At 41.8% G+C, this 14,339-nt stretch overlaps 1 protein-coding gene across 4 annotated transcripts in view; it reads left to right on the top strand.

Moving 5' to 3' along the window:
* Nucleotides 1–6,268: 6,268 nt before the first annotated feature.
* The window catches only part of LOC117492350 (dedicator of cytokinesis protein 7-like), a 28,779-nt gene continuing 20,708 nt past the window's right edge, over nt 6,269–14,339 (top strand). For 2 of the 4 annotated variants that reach the window (XM_034142552.1, XM_034142551.1), the window contains exons 1-12: nt 6,274–6,457; nt 8,458–8,542; nt 9,583–9,761; nt 9,974–10,042; nt 10,176–10,299; nt 11,131–11,343; nt 12,367–12,452; nt 12,554–12,620; nt 12,884–13,033; nt 13,192–13,272; nt 13,478–13,634; nt 13,774–13,904. In XM_034142552.1, coding sequence (XP_033998443.1) covers nt 6,408–6,457; nt 8,458–8,542; nt 9,583–9,761; nt 9,974–10,042; nt 10,176–10,299; nt 11,131–11,343; nt 12,367–12,452; nt 12,554–12,620; nt 12,884–13,033; nt 13,192–13,272; nt 13,478–13,634; nt 13,774–13,904 — 1,392 coding nt within the window. In that variant the 5' untranslated portion in view covers nt 6,274–6,407. Of the gene's footprint in view, nt 6,458–8,457; nt 8,543–9,582; nt 9,762–9,973; nt 10,043–10,175; nt 10,300–11,130; nt 11,344–12,366; nt 12,453–12,553; nt 12,621–12,883; nt 13,034–13,191; nt 13,273–13,477; nt 13,635–13,773; nt 13,905–14,339 lie in introns of all 4 variants that reach the window. The other 2 variants (XR_004556847.1, XM_034142550.1) reach the window with 2 other exon arrangements.

Genomic DNA, 14,339 nt, shown 5'->3' with positions numbered 1-14,339 from the left:
CAGAAACAAAACTATAGTAGGAACAGAAACAAAGCTATAGTAGGAACAGAAACAAAACTATAGTAGGAACATAAACAAAGCTATAGTAGGAACAGAAACACAGCTATAGTAACGCATATTTTACATAGCATGTTCAATTAGCAGTAGTAATACTGTTTTATCTTTTCACTTATACAAGGACATCAACTATATGGCAGTATGTGAATTACAAATGTACTTTGTGTTGAATGTCTGCATGGTGAATATATTATGATCATTTGTAAATAGCAAAAACCCTTTGTGTCTAAATTCCTTAGCCTTTTCTGTTTCTCCACTTTCTATTCTTGTGATATTACGTTAAAAAGGGTGCCTGTTGCCATTGCCCTGCGGTAAGGTAGTGTGTGAGTTAGAAGGAGAGAGAGTGACACTACGACAGTGTGTGTGGGGGATGGGCAGGATGATTCAGCCTCAGGTCTGGTTAACTCGGTGGTCTCTGCTCTCCACCAGGCCTGGCTCGTGGCGTTTCAGGGCTCAGTGGCAGCAGCAGGGAAGCAGCCATTGCTTTCAGGAAGAGATCCAATATTAAATTAGCCTCTTTAAAAAAAAAAAAGGACATTTGTTGATTATGGCAACTGGCCTAATTCAACCCTTTATGTATTATTTGGCAATTTTCTTGTGGTCTCCCTCGTGGGTTCACTCTTACACTTTCTCTGTCTCTCTCCTCCCTTCCTCTATATCTTTCTCTCCCTCTGTCTGTCTGGATGTGTTGTCTCTGGGCTATTATTAGAGTAGACAGGCTGGTGGGAGGAAGTCTCTGAAGTAGACTCTCTTGTCATCTTTTTATTTATGGAATATATTCTGCTTTCCATGTGTCTCCTTTTAATTCACAATTGACAAATCTATCCTTTGTTTGTTTGTTTTCACTCCAGTGCGAGACGCGTTTCACCTTTTCAGGAAATGCTCCACATTCTTATTATCTGACTGAAGAATGAGTTGAGGTGCCGGTAAATATGAATACAATATATCTGTGCCACCTTTGTCGAGTGTGTCTTTATGGCTGGGTGAAGAAGGACTAACCTCCTTTACAGGGACCATGTTTTACTGAAAACCTTTTTAAATATAAAGCCATGGTTATTAATCTTTCATTTTGTCCTGTCTGAGCTGGTATCCAGGGAGAAACCTTAAATACACAAAGCTTTTAGACATTCTCTTTGTTTGTTTTTTCCTGCTCCTTTTCCTACTGCTGCTTTAATTCTATCTGACATGAACAAAACACACAAGTGACGAGACACAAAACGAAAGCAGAGATATAAGTGTGCCTGCCTGTTAATCAGAGCTGTTTTCAGCTTCATGAGCTGTGTAAATGGCCTGACTTTTAATGAACGATGAATAATATACAACACATTTCCTGCCTTAACCTAAATGTACTCTTTGAGCTTTCATGTCAAATATCTTCCGTTTTTATTCAACAAAGAATTAGACGAATATTAAATCGATAGCTTGGGCTGTATAAATGGAAAATGATAATGTTTCCCAGAGAAACTCACTGGTGTAGCCATTGCACTCTGTTTTCCACCCTCCATCTTCCTCCTCTCCTCTTTCAATCTCTTGCTCTCACTCCCTGTAGGCCATCTCCTTCTCCCCATCATAACCCTCCCTCGTTCAGTAATAGGAGACTTGAAATCAATAGCACATTAGTCTGGCCGGAAACTCTTGTGGAATTAAATATGAATGACTGAGATTGCAGCTACCTGCTGCTCAGAGAGACATGATGGCTCTTGGGGATATGGGTTTGAGTTTTTTGTTCCTTCCTCCAGCAAACAGTCAGTCCATTTTGTGCTGTTCTTACAGCTTACTGGATCACTGGGCTACCTCGTGCTGTCGGAGATCAGTGTGAAGCATTGTGGAGGTATTGTCTGGGTTGTCATTTTTTCCTCAGCGCTGAGCTGTGACCAGTCCGATTGCATGATTTGATAGAGCAAATGGGATCGTGGACGTCACAAAGCCGCGACAGCTCAGCAGGCAAGACGAATCAGCGGGCCACACCCATCCTGCAAACACAGCAGCAGCAACATTTAAATATGAAAGAGCTCTCTGGTTATTAACAGATTGCATCTCACTTTGTTTTTTCTTCAGTATTTCCCCCAAATAAAATATGTGCGGGCTGTTTCATTAAGCTTTAGGGTTCGCTGCTCTGCACATTCATTCGACAACTTTTTACATGCAAATGTCATTACTTGGTAGTCTTCCATTTTCATTAACTGGTTTGCTGTGTAAAGTGGAATCATTTTCTTTTACATGCTGTTTGGCTTAAAAGCATAATTTGTGAGGTGGTTGGAGAGTGCTATGTGCTTGGGAGGAAGGTAATGTGAGACAAAAAGCCAGTGCGTATGCTTCTGGTAATTGGTAGAGGCTCGGGCACCGGTAAGCGAATACACATAGATGATATAGAAGTAGATGTATTTGTGAGCTATATTTCATCCCATCAGAGATGAAACGGTTTGTGACAGATGGAGTGATATTGTTCTCCTGTTCGGCCCATGAGTGCGGGCCCCTCCTGCTTTCCCTCCCTGACAGATGTAGGGGGAGGACCACAGAGCACTCGTCTTTCTTTCAATTGATTTGGGTGCTTGAACCCTTAGGGACTGGAGGATGGTGGTGGGATGGGGGTAGTGGTAATGGTGATGGGGGTTTAGTCATTTCCTGCAGCACAGAACCTGTAAAAAGTATAAATCAAGTGCTGTAAAGAACCCATAAACATACTATATGCATATATCTGCATACATTGACAGATGAAGCATACTACAGTAATAGCAGCGTGCTCCGTGCACTGCACTCAGAGGAGCTGGAAGGGAACATTTCCATAAATCTTGGTTAGTGAGTGACGGCATAGCAGGCATCCATGCATGTAATGTAGGGAGAGGAGAGGAGAGAGTGTGCTGTGCATATTTGTAGCTAAACCTTAAGTGTTGCTGTACACGATACTATTGATTCTTCACAGTTTGTCAGCTAATAAGCATATAAATGCAACATATCTTTCTTAAGTCTGTATCTGATTAACACAATATATTGTTTTGTGGATGAAGAAGGGGGGGAATACCAAGAGGTATGGGTTTGAATCTTTTGTAGTAATTAAGCAGATTTAGCAATGATTACCTTTAGCCCCTAGCCCCCCACCCTGACTGGAGGACGACATTATGAGACGTAACAGCAGTCCTGTAGCAGATGTGTCCTGTTGCTAACCCTCTGTCCCTGGAGGGGAAAGGTCAATTCAGGGGTGGAGGTCGAAGCACAGATTCTCTTGAAGACGCAACGTGTTGATGATTTGAGAGATACAAACAAATGAGCATCTGCCTGCCCCTTGTATCAGGCACCACCACAGGACAGAGAGAATTAGCATTATTGATCACAATATTAACTTTGGTGTAATTCCTCCATCCTGTTTTAGGAGCAGCTGGAGTAGGAGGATATAGAATGACTTGTGATTTTTACATTTTAAAAGAAAATTATACGTTTTAGGAAACCATGAGTGGTTTTTCTAAACAGCTAATGCATGTGTATTCTTTTATTTATTTATTTGTAATTGTGTTTACTTTTTATCTAAAAGATAAAATGTGTGTTGGTGCTTTCTATTTAGGAGATAATGTTGTTAAAGTTTTTACTGCTGGCAGAGTGATGTCCTGGAAGCAGACCCCAGCAAAGAGTGGTTAATGATTTTAATAGGACTCCCTGGTGGGGCGGGATGGAGAGGGGCGGTGCCCTGGCCACGGGCGCGTGGCGGCGGAGCAGGTGGATGACGGGCAGCTGAGTAGTGGGGTCCAGGGGGAGGGGTGCCTCAATTTTGGAGGACTCTTGGGGTTGAGAGAAACCCTGAAAAAAGGCAACCCCATCTGGAACTGAGGTGGGGGCTCTGGTGTGAAAGAGATCTAGTGGGTGGTGTCTGACACTCTCTCTTTTGTTCTTCGGTAACACAGCAGTGATGGTGGTGGTGGGGGGGGGGCTCTCTCTGCTGTGGGGGCTGGGCACTCAAACAATAGTGCCGATAGGAATTGAAAGCCTTCGATGAACAGAAAGGCAAGGAAGCAGGCAGGGAAGGTGCAGACCGAAGGATAAAGCATGCATGGGTTCAGCCCCCTTATAGTAGGTGGGCTTCCAACTGTACAAGGACATTGCAATGTCAAACGATCACACAACACTGTGTATGTACACTGTGTACTTAAGTGTTCATAGCAAATAATTCGAAACATATTTATTCAGTTTAGTGGAATTGGAAATGTCTGAAAAGTAAATACATATCAATTTCCTGGAGAACAATAATATTGTGTTTTTAATTTTACAAAAATAAATCTGCTGAACATTGGAGAAGAATAGAAAGTAAAACAAATAAAGAAATGGTAGCATTGTGATAAAAGCATGCCTGTAAAAGGGGAGAGACGGTGAGTACAAGCTTCATTTATTTTCGTTAGCATTGTCTATGGACCAGACTCGTGCCGGCTGCGAGCTCTAATGCTGCTCTGACTGCTGCTGCATACATAAACATATATCCCTCAGACGCCTGTCGTTGCTCGGCTTCAGCCAAGCCCCTGTCACGCAAGGTTAATTTCTACCTCCATCTCCCCCATTTCCATTTTTCACATTCCTCGTATAGAATTCATGCCATTCATCAGCCATCTCACAGAGGACGGCCGAGTACCTGCAGCAGCTCTCCAGGGTGCTGAATAGGGCGACTGTGGGGTAGAAGGAGAGAGCAGTGGGGGAGGGCTGCTGCAGCAAGCACTGTTATATGAATTCCTCATAGTAGGCATGGGGGTATGGAGTGATTGCAGGCAGGGAGGAGGGGGATGAAGACCTGCCATCATAATAAACTGACAAGTCCTCCATTGGTGGGAAGACTCACTGACAATGTCATTCCTCATTTGCTCAAACATACAAGAAAGAGCCCGTCAAATAAACAGTTTCTGACATATTTGTTTAGCCTTCCTTAAAGAATCCAGAACCCTTTAATGGCTACTCATTTTTTTGTTTTGGAAGATGTTTTTTTGCAGTCACTGTTAGGCAGCGAGCCAGTAAACAAAGCTGCAGCTATTTCTCATCTTCTCGTAGAGGTCAAATTTGAGGACTGAATCTTAAACAATCACCGATGTGGCAAGGCTTTCTTTCTTCTCTAATCGTGGTAAACAGCGCCCCCTGCTGCTGGAGTTTCAGTACAACACGTCTCTAAAGATGATGATGTAGTGCAAGCTGACCTCTAGATGTTGCTATTGTGCAGTTTTTTTTCTAATGAGATTTAACTTGGCATCAACAATACATAAAGACGCCCTTGAGGGCTGAAGCTAACGGAAGAAATTTCCAATCCTGTTTGACTAAAATAGTACATTTCATGCCAGGCAGTCAAAGTCATGTTGTGCAAGTAAAGTAATCACATCTAGAGTAGGCTATGATCTCGTGAGAGAAACGGAGGGCTTGAAACATTTCTGTCCTGCTTCCTAAATTTAAACCAGTGAAACCCCTAAACTGAGGTGAATCAGCGACAGACAGTAGCAGGTTGCTGTAAACCGGTCAGGTGAGATTTCTGCATGAACAGACGGTGCATGAAGCCACCTGGAGCAAGCTGCATGTCAAATTAGTGGGGAAGCTAGTAAAACCGGAAGTACACTAAAGCGTCCCGGTGATATTTAATCTATATTACTGGAATACTTTGATAATTATATATTGTGCAAACAATGCATGCAATTAGTATTGAAGGTAAAAACATGATCCATTGTTTGATTGCGATGATAACTATCCTTGAACTATTATTGATTCTTTAAGAGACATTTTATAAAACTACATTTTTTTTTTTACTCAACCCCATATTTAGAGTTTTTTTTTATTTAAATCAAACTTGATTTTTTAAAAGTGTAACACATAATAAATGCTTTAAAGCTAAAATGTTGTCGCATATGTGTTATCTAAATTATTATTATAATTATTACATTAGAAGTAGGCTACTATTAATATTTATAACTTATGTTCTATGCTATTCTATTTTTTTCTGGTATCGAAAATTCTACATTATTATAACTTAATACAATAAAATCGACTTATGCATAGTATACAAATAAACCAAATAGCTGCTAAAAAAAAATCTCAATGCGTGACAGTAAACAGAACATTATAATAAATGCACATCTGAGTTTAGTTTGTACTTTATTTTGAAGTTTCACCGGATGTAGTGCATGTGTCCTTGCGGACTTGACACTAACGGCGGGTTTGGCTCCCAGCCGCTAGGAGGAACAGGGAGGATCCATGCCCGGTCCCAGCGTGGAGGAGGAAGCCGTCCGAGAAAGTCCGCATCCCCACACAAGACAAGACGGGACGTATTAGCCAAAGCAAAGGAGGAGAGTGATTTCAGTTGTCTTCGAAAAGCTTTACATGGGGGATAAGAAATGACATCTACCGCGAGCGAGAGGAGGGCGTTTGCTCATAAAATCAACCGGTGAGGCAGTAACAGAAGTTATTGTTTAACAGCTAACGCACAGTTGTGCCGTGAGAGTGACCTGCTGGACACATAGCCAGTTAGCTAGGATTTGAAAGGTATTAGTGAGTGACTATAAACCGGTCGGTTTAAGCACCACTGTACCTACCTGAAATAAAACATCTCCATTGAAGCAGTTTGCGCTCCCATATATTATCTCTGGCACTTTGAAGAGTTAAATAGCATGTTTTGTTTAAGTACCGTAGCGTAGCATCGCAGGAGCATTGTCATTAACAATGCATGAGCTAACGTTACTGCAGGATAGCATTGTGAAGCGGAGGGCTTATCTAATGTCCCAGATGTTTCATTGTGAGTTTTAAAACAAAGTAATATTAACTGCTTTACACTTAGCAACATGGTACCAACTACCAAGTGACATCCATTGTGATCTTTTGCTCGTATTTCGTGTGAACCCCTTGCAGCATTATTGTAGCAACCTGTTTCCACATGTTGTAAACTGGTTTTCCCTTCTCTGTAAGGGTTTAGTGCTGCATGGGATGATCCTCTAGTATGTGTCACTATACTTAATAAATATTGACAAGATTCCAGGAGAAGTCGTAAAGGCATGTCACATCTGTCAGCTGGATCTTTGAATAGCATGGGATAACAACAGTGGTAGTATTTGCAACCAAGTGCCTCCCTGCATGCTACACTAGCCCTTTTTCATGAATGAAGATCCTCCAAACTTTGATTTTCACCAGTGCTTGTCTGGGTTTTATATTTTTGAACCAAATCACCCTGTCGTCACAGTTCATCTAAATAAACAGCTTTGCCTTGCAAATCCAGATAGCTTCTCCAGAAAAGAAACAGGATGACAGATTCTTATCATTGACCTGCAAGTAAATTATTTTCTCACCAAAGTGAAAAACTTGCTGAAATCATGTCAGTACAGCGGTTCTTTATACTTTTGACCAGGCACCATCACAAGGGGGCTTTGTTTTGATTAGTATCCTGTCACCTTACCTGCTGATCGTCAATAACATGTCCTGTAGAGAAATGAGCTTCCTTGGACAGTCTCCCACTGCATTCCCAAAGTCCTGTCTGCCCTCCTTAGTGCGTCCCAGTCCATTGTTTTGTGCCGGATGCAGGAAAAGGGTGGGAAGGGGTGTTCAGGCTATTGCCCTTGCAGTCGGTAGCTTCCCTTTTTCCTGTCTTAAATCAAGGCTGCTCAATCTGTTTCCACATCGTTTAAGGATGCAGCGAGTGATTATATAATCATAACATTCCAAAGAGACTGATTTCAAATAATGCCACGTCAGAAAGTCTTGTTGTATCTCAGAGATTGGGGGAGAGGTCATTCATCTCTGCTTTACAGTCCATGTGTATTGATGGAATGACGGCATGAACTGTAGCTATGTAATCATGAGAACTATGGTTTGGGAAATGTTGAAGCCTTCGCAGCTGTGTATATGAGAGAGGCAGACATTATGTGGTTGTAAAGGAGCAGCTGTCTCTGTGAGAGGATTGTACTTTTTTTCTTTTTCCTGCTTTGTCTCTCTATAAGCCTCCCATTTGCCGTTGGTCCACAAAGGCCACGGACAGACCTCTGGCTCTGTGCCTGCTCCCTGGAGCCGGCTCGCCACCTCTCTGTGAGATCCGCTCGAGTCGCTGTTCAGAACAGCTGCTGGCCCTCCCTCACAGTACCAGAAGCTAAATAACTTCTGCTTTACAGTTTATAGAACTTTAGGACAGAATAGTATTTCATTCATGCAGATATCTGTACAATTAATTAATGCGGCCTAGTTTCTAATGCTGTGGTTTTATTTCTAAGATCCCTAAGTTGAGCATGCAAACATTGACATGATTATGACATTTCTGCATCAACTTAAATCAAATTACTTTATTTTGTATAAATCCTGAACAGCACAGATCTTGCCCATTATCAAAATTATTTACAGTTAATCTTCATGTCTGTACATGTGTGCCAGCTGACACTTCTCTCATCTCTTTCTCTTGCTCAGGACGGTGGCTGCAGAAGTCAGAAAACAAGTTTCCAGAGACTATGGCTCTCCTCAGCTGTCCAAGAAACGAGGCGCACACCAACCTGTGAGTCACCCTGTGTTTAACCTGCCAGCCGATTAAAGGACCAATTAGCAAGATCAGTAGTTGATAAGTAACTTGCTTATATTAAAGGGGACCTATCATGCAAAATACACTTTTGTACGTCTTTTATACATGAATATGTGTCCCCGGTGTTCCAGGGAACTCACCAAGTGTCAGAAAACACAACCCTCTCTATTTTCCTCCATACCCAAATCTCTAAAAAAGGGGCTGCAACGGATCTGATAAAAACTGATCCAGATTTGAACACTGTCCTGACGTCAGGACGGTGGCGCTACGGCTATTGGGCCAACTCCACCAATCAGGAGGAGACAGCCACGGCCATTGCCGTTCGAAAGCGCTGGAGACGCTGTAGTACATATGCCAGGCCTGTAGGTGGTGCTGTTCTCACATAATCAGCCCTTGCAAAAACAGGGCTAAAAAAGTGCAAATTGAGCGAAATGAGGCATGACTAAAATGCATGATCTGTTTGGTATTTTGAAAAAAAAAAATTATAAATATGCCTTATATAGGTATGGTCCTACACTATATTATTCAAATATAGCATGATAGGTCCACTTTAAGTTTAAGTTGAGATACAAGGAATCAGAATACCTTTATTCGTCCCACAGAGGGGACATTTACAAGGAGATCAGATGATTGTAGTTTTAGGTGTGCACAGGGTTTTGAAACATGATAGAGCTGCTTTTGCTCACTTGTGTTTTCTAACAGTCATGCAGGGGTTCTGCATGAAAGCCCACCCAAGAGAGAGTAAGGGGAAGTTATATAATAATCTTTGTTTTGGAAACACGTCTGTCGTTGCACAACATTACATGGATGACAGATAGTTTAGAATGAATACAGCAAAAATAAGTCGTTTCCTTCAAAATTAGGAATAATTGTTAAAAAACCCATATGATCCATCCTCACGGCATCCTGTCTCTTTCTACTTCTCCTTGTAAGTCCTTCTGATCTTGCTGATCAGATAATGATCTGTGATTATGGCCATGTCAATGTGAACCTAAAAGTCTAACCTTTATTGACAGTTGCCCCTGACGGAGGTGGTTGAGCCTGTGGACTTCGAGGAGTATGTGAGCAGTCACGCTCCGGGGGTGGAGCCCGGCCCGCTCAGGCAGCTCATGGAGTTCCCCCAGGACGACCTGGAGCTCCTCCCGCTGGACAAAGAGTGCATTACACTGGAGCCCCCACTGCCTGAGGAGGAAGAGTGAGTCCCACTAATGGCCAACCCAACCCTTGTACTGCATCATATCCCTTTATGGTCTTTATACTGCTCCACACACAGAGGATTAATATAACTTTTATGGAGGCAGGCATTACCAGAGATAAGAACAAAGCCTTTCTCTCTGAGACACTGAATGGACATAAATATTAAAAGCATGCTTTGCTCAATTATTAATGTGTTTTTCTCCTATGTAGCTCTCTAGATCCCAGAGTGAGAGATGCCTTGGCAGTCTACACAGATGACTGGCTCGTCATTCAAAGGAAGTAAGTGGTGCCAGCTGTAGTACCAGCTGACTTATCCTACAAGTACACGTTTCATCTACTTTTCCCAGTTCACTGTTCACATCATTGACAGTAACATTAATACAAGGGCAACTTTTCTTCTGATTTCCTTCAGATATCAGCGCTACAGCACCACGTACAGCCCTCAGAGCTCTGAGCGGCAGAGGGAGAGGCAGCGAGGGCTGCACAAACAGACCTTTGAGCTGGACGAGGCTGCTGCGGAGCGCCACGACGACCAGGTAGCTGGTGGAGATGTTCAAAGCACTTGTTATCGTGACCGCTGGAGATGTTCAAAGCACTTGTTATCGTGACCGCTGAGTGACCATTCACTCTTTTAAGGTTCATTAGACTTATCTACTTATCTCTACAGTGTTGCCAGGAGGAAAAGCTAAGAAGGCTTTAATATGCCCCTGAACTCCTATGATTTGGTACCTGGACCAAGAGATTTGTAGAATTGGGCCTTAGCTAGTTTTTATTTTCTTGTTTTTTAAATCAATTTAAATGGTCATTAGAATGTCCAAAACCCAAAAAGAAGTATGTTCTTCAAATGTTCTAAAATTCCAAAATGTTGTCTTTAAAAATAGTTTAAAAAACCGAATATAATCCGTTTAATATTATAACTATAGATAAAGCCGGAAATCTCCATATTTGAGAGGCTAAAAACATGACGTGAAACATTATCCAAACAAATAACCAATTATCAAAAAGTCTGTTCTTATTTTCTGTTGCTTGGTTGATCCATTACTTGACTAATGGTTGCAGCTCAGGTGGAGTGAAGCCAGTCAATAAAGCTTGTGTCTCATGATGGGGAAGGCAGTGTGAGTCGTATTGTGCTCAGCGAGTTGATCAAATGGAGAATGAGTAATGGATCAATGGAAATACCTTGTCCATTATCCATTCCACAGTCACCACATGAGTCATATTAAAGGGGTAAAAAGGTTATCAGATCTGTAGCATATTGTTCTCCTTGTGTTTCTAAATCATCTGCTGTGAGCACTTAGGTGACATATTTGCCTGGAAGGGGGAAAGAAAAACACATGATCTCACCTCTTTGTCTCTGTGTGCTTCAGGATGATGCAAAGCGGCGTTCAGTCAGCCTCGATGAGACTCCTCGGGGAAGCTGGGCCTCCAGTATTTTCGACTTGAAGAATTCCTCCCCAGACGCGATCCTGCCGTCTGTGCTGGAGCGAGCAGCCGCCGAGGACATGGACCGCCGCAATACTGAGGCCCGCCTGCAGGGGCGCCACAGCGACCTGCTGGGCCTCTACCCGCCCCCCGATGAGGTTCGAATTACACCATCCCATATCTACCTTTGTGCTAGTAAAAGCTATGTTATTGTCAAAAAACTGTGAATTTATAATATACAGAAGATACTTAAAGGTCACCTATTATGCAAAATCCACTTTTTCTTGTCTTTTATACATAAACATGTGTCCCCTCTGTGTAAAGAGATTCTGAAAGTTTCAGGAAAAAAGATTCACTCTCTTTTTGTCCTGATCCATTTCTATAAAAACCTGTCTGAAAATGAGCTGATCAGATTTTGGCCACTTTATGATGTCATAACGATTTTTTGGCTTGTGTAACCATTAGCCAATCACCAACCAAGGTAACACCCCCCCACCTTATCACCTGAATCTCCTCCTAGAGCACCATTGTGTTATTTTTAGAGGCGTGGGGAGTGGCTCCTTATTTTCATCTAAAGTAACAGACAGAGAATCAGCACTTTTGAAACAGGGCTGAAACAGAGGGGATTATGGGATGCTGCAATGCATGATCTGTTTGGTGTTTGGAGCCAAACACTTCAGAGACATGTTTTGTATATATCTGAGACCTATAATATATTGATGAAAAACAGTATAATAGGGGACCTTTAATGATTGCTAGTGTATATTAAAAATGATATTGCCTTTTATTTGGAGGTCCAATCAGTGTTGATATCAAAAATGTAGACGATTGAAGCGATAATCTCCTCAGTGCGTGTTTTATTATATTAATTAATCATCTCAGAGATTATTACTACAACCAGCAGGACTTGTTTGGAAATGTTGGTAGATTTAGTTTCCATTTGTTCAGCTCAGTCACATTATTGGATGTTCGCTTAAAGTGAAGGTTCATAATGTCTACAAACCCAGCAACTGTTTGCTTTTCTTCCCCCTCAATGTTCTCCTTTTCCAGCTCCATCCTTCTTCCTTTATATCTATGTACACACTTTGGCTTTCTCTGCCACTAGGTTGCCATGACATCTGTGTAAATGTCATGCCGGTGTGTGTGTATTGAACATGGCTCTTTGTGTGTGTGTGTGACAGGATGAAGCAGTAGAGAGATGCTCTGCCCCTGAAGTGCCCAAGGAACACTGTGGCCAGAGGATCATGGTTAAGTGTCTGTCTCTGAAGTGAGTAACATTTAGAATATATGTCTGAAATGATCATTATAATAAATCATATTATCATTATACCCACGATGCTCTCCAACTATATTTTTTCCGATTTTCAGGTTTGAAATTGAAATTGAGCCAATATTTGGAACACTTGCCCTGTATGACGTCAAGGAAAAGAAAAAGGTATTTTTTTTTTGTTCAAGCAGATCAGTTTTTATTTGATCATTATTCTACCAATTACTTTGACTCTGTAAAACCGCTTACGTAATGCTGAGCTCGTGCCTACCTAATTGAATTTCCCTTGTCTCAAGAAGCTCTAAGTGGTCTTGCGGTTTAGATGACTGAATTAAAACTGAATAAAAATCCCTTGACGTGCATTTCCATTATCCTCTTTCTCCCCCCCCCTCTCTGCTGTTTCCTGCTTATCTCCATCTTCCCTCCAACAGATCTCTGAGAATTTCTACTTCGACCTGAACTCAGATCAGATGAAAGGAATGCTTAAACCCCACACACCTCACGTAGCCATTTCCACACTGGCCCGTTCTGCCATTTTCTCCATCACCTACCCTTCGGCCGATATCTTCTTGGTCATTAAGGTACTGAGAGAACCTAATTGTAAACAGAAGAATATATTTGTATTACCTTGTTTGCATTTCATTTGGCATTTAAATGCTACCTAACTAAAGTCAAATATAAGCGTGTTATAAAAAAAAAATCTTGTTCATGGTTTAAAAACCGTCTTCTTGTATTTCAGCTTGAGAAAGTCCTTCAACAAGGAGACATTGGAGAATGCTGTGAACCCTACATGGTTATGAAAGAGTCTGATTCCTCCAAGGTAATGGAGCCAAAAAAATATTTATTTAAATTGTTGCAATGCTCAGGGCTGGCAGCCAACTTGCTCATCGGACCATTTTACTGTCTAGTCCAAAACCATTACCCAATTCTGTCTGGGAAGCTGCAATATTTACCATCTATTTTGGCAGGTCAACTCGGTTGAAAATATATTTTGATGTTTTTTTTATCATATTGTGTGTGCTCAGCACAAGGAGAAGCTGGAGAAGCTGCGTCTGCAGGCAGAACAGTCATGTAGTCGTCTCGGCCGTTTCCGCATGCCTTTCGCCTGGACGGCCATTCACCTGCTCAACATCGTCAGCAGTGTGGGGGGTCTGGATCGCTCGGACCCTGACTCCGACTCTGGTACTTAAAACACACCCTAGGTTTTACAGAATGTTCTAGCATGCAGGTACACAGAGCATTCATTTTACAGTGACAAAGCCCCGTAGCGGTCACATTCATGCACATGCCGCTTTAATGTGATGTTGTTTCCTCCTGCCAGAGCGAAAAGGCCACGGAACATGGAATGACAGAAAGAAAAAGGGGTGCGAGCGGATGAGTGTTGGGGACGACATGTGTAACTTTGCCACTTTCCGTCCAGCAACATTGACCGTCACCAACTTCTTCAAACAGGTCAGACTCTCTCATGACTCATTTAGTTGTTCATCTTGTCACAATTATCGCGACTGTGATGTTTGACTCTCAAATCACTTAAAGCTGAGTATTGTCACTTTTAACGACAACAAGGTGAGGCGCTAACAGCTACCAATCATTTATTACATGTATTTACATACCTCTTATATGTTTGACGACAGACCACTCAAGAATGGATGACTTTCAAAAAGACTGGGCACTTTTCCATTATAACATTTAAGGCGGATCACACAGCTTTTTATTATAGGATGTATCGTAAAATAAAGAAGTTCAGGCAATACTTTTTAAATTGTATGTTCCATTAGTGTTTTAAGATAAAATACACATTAGAAATTGAACCTACAATGTTCACAAATACTACAAGTAGTTAACATTGTAGTGAAGCACTGCTATTATAACTATGTAATGATGAGA

This window comes from Trematomus bernacchii, unplaced genomic scaffold (genome assembly GCF_902827165.1).
Source record: "Trematomus bernacchii unplaced genomic scaffold, fTreBer1.1, whole genome shotgun sequence".
NCBI lineage: Eukaryota > Metazoa > Chordata > Actinopteri > Perciformes > Nototheniidae > Trematomus > Trematomus bernacchii.
Note: the sequence above shows the minus strand (reverse complement) of the source record. Positions and strands in the feature narration are given on the sequence as shown.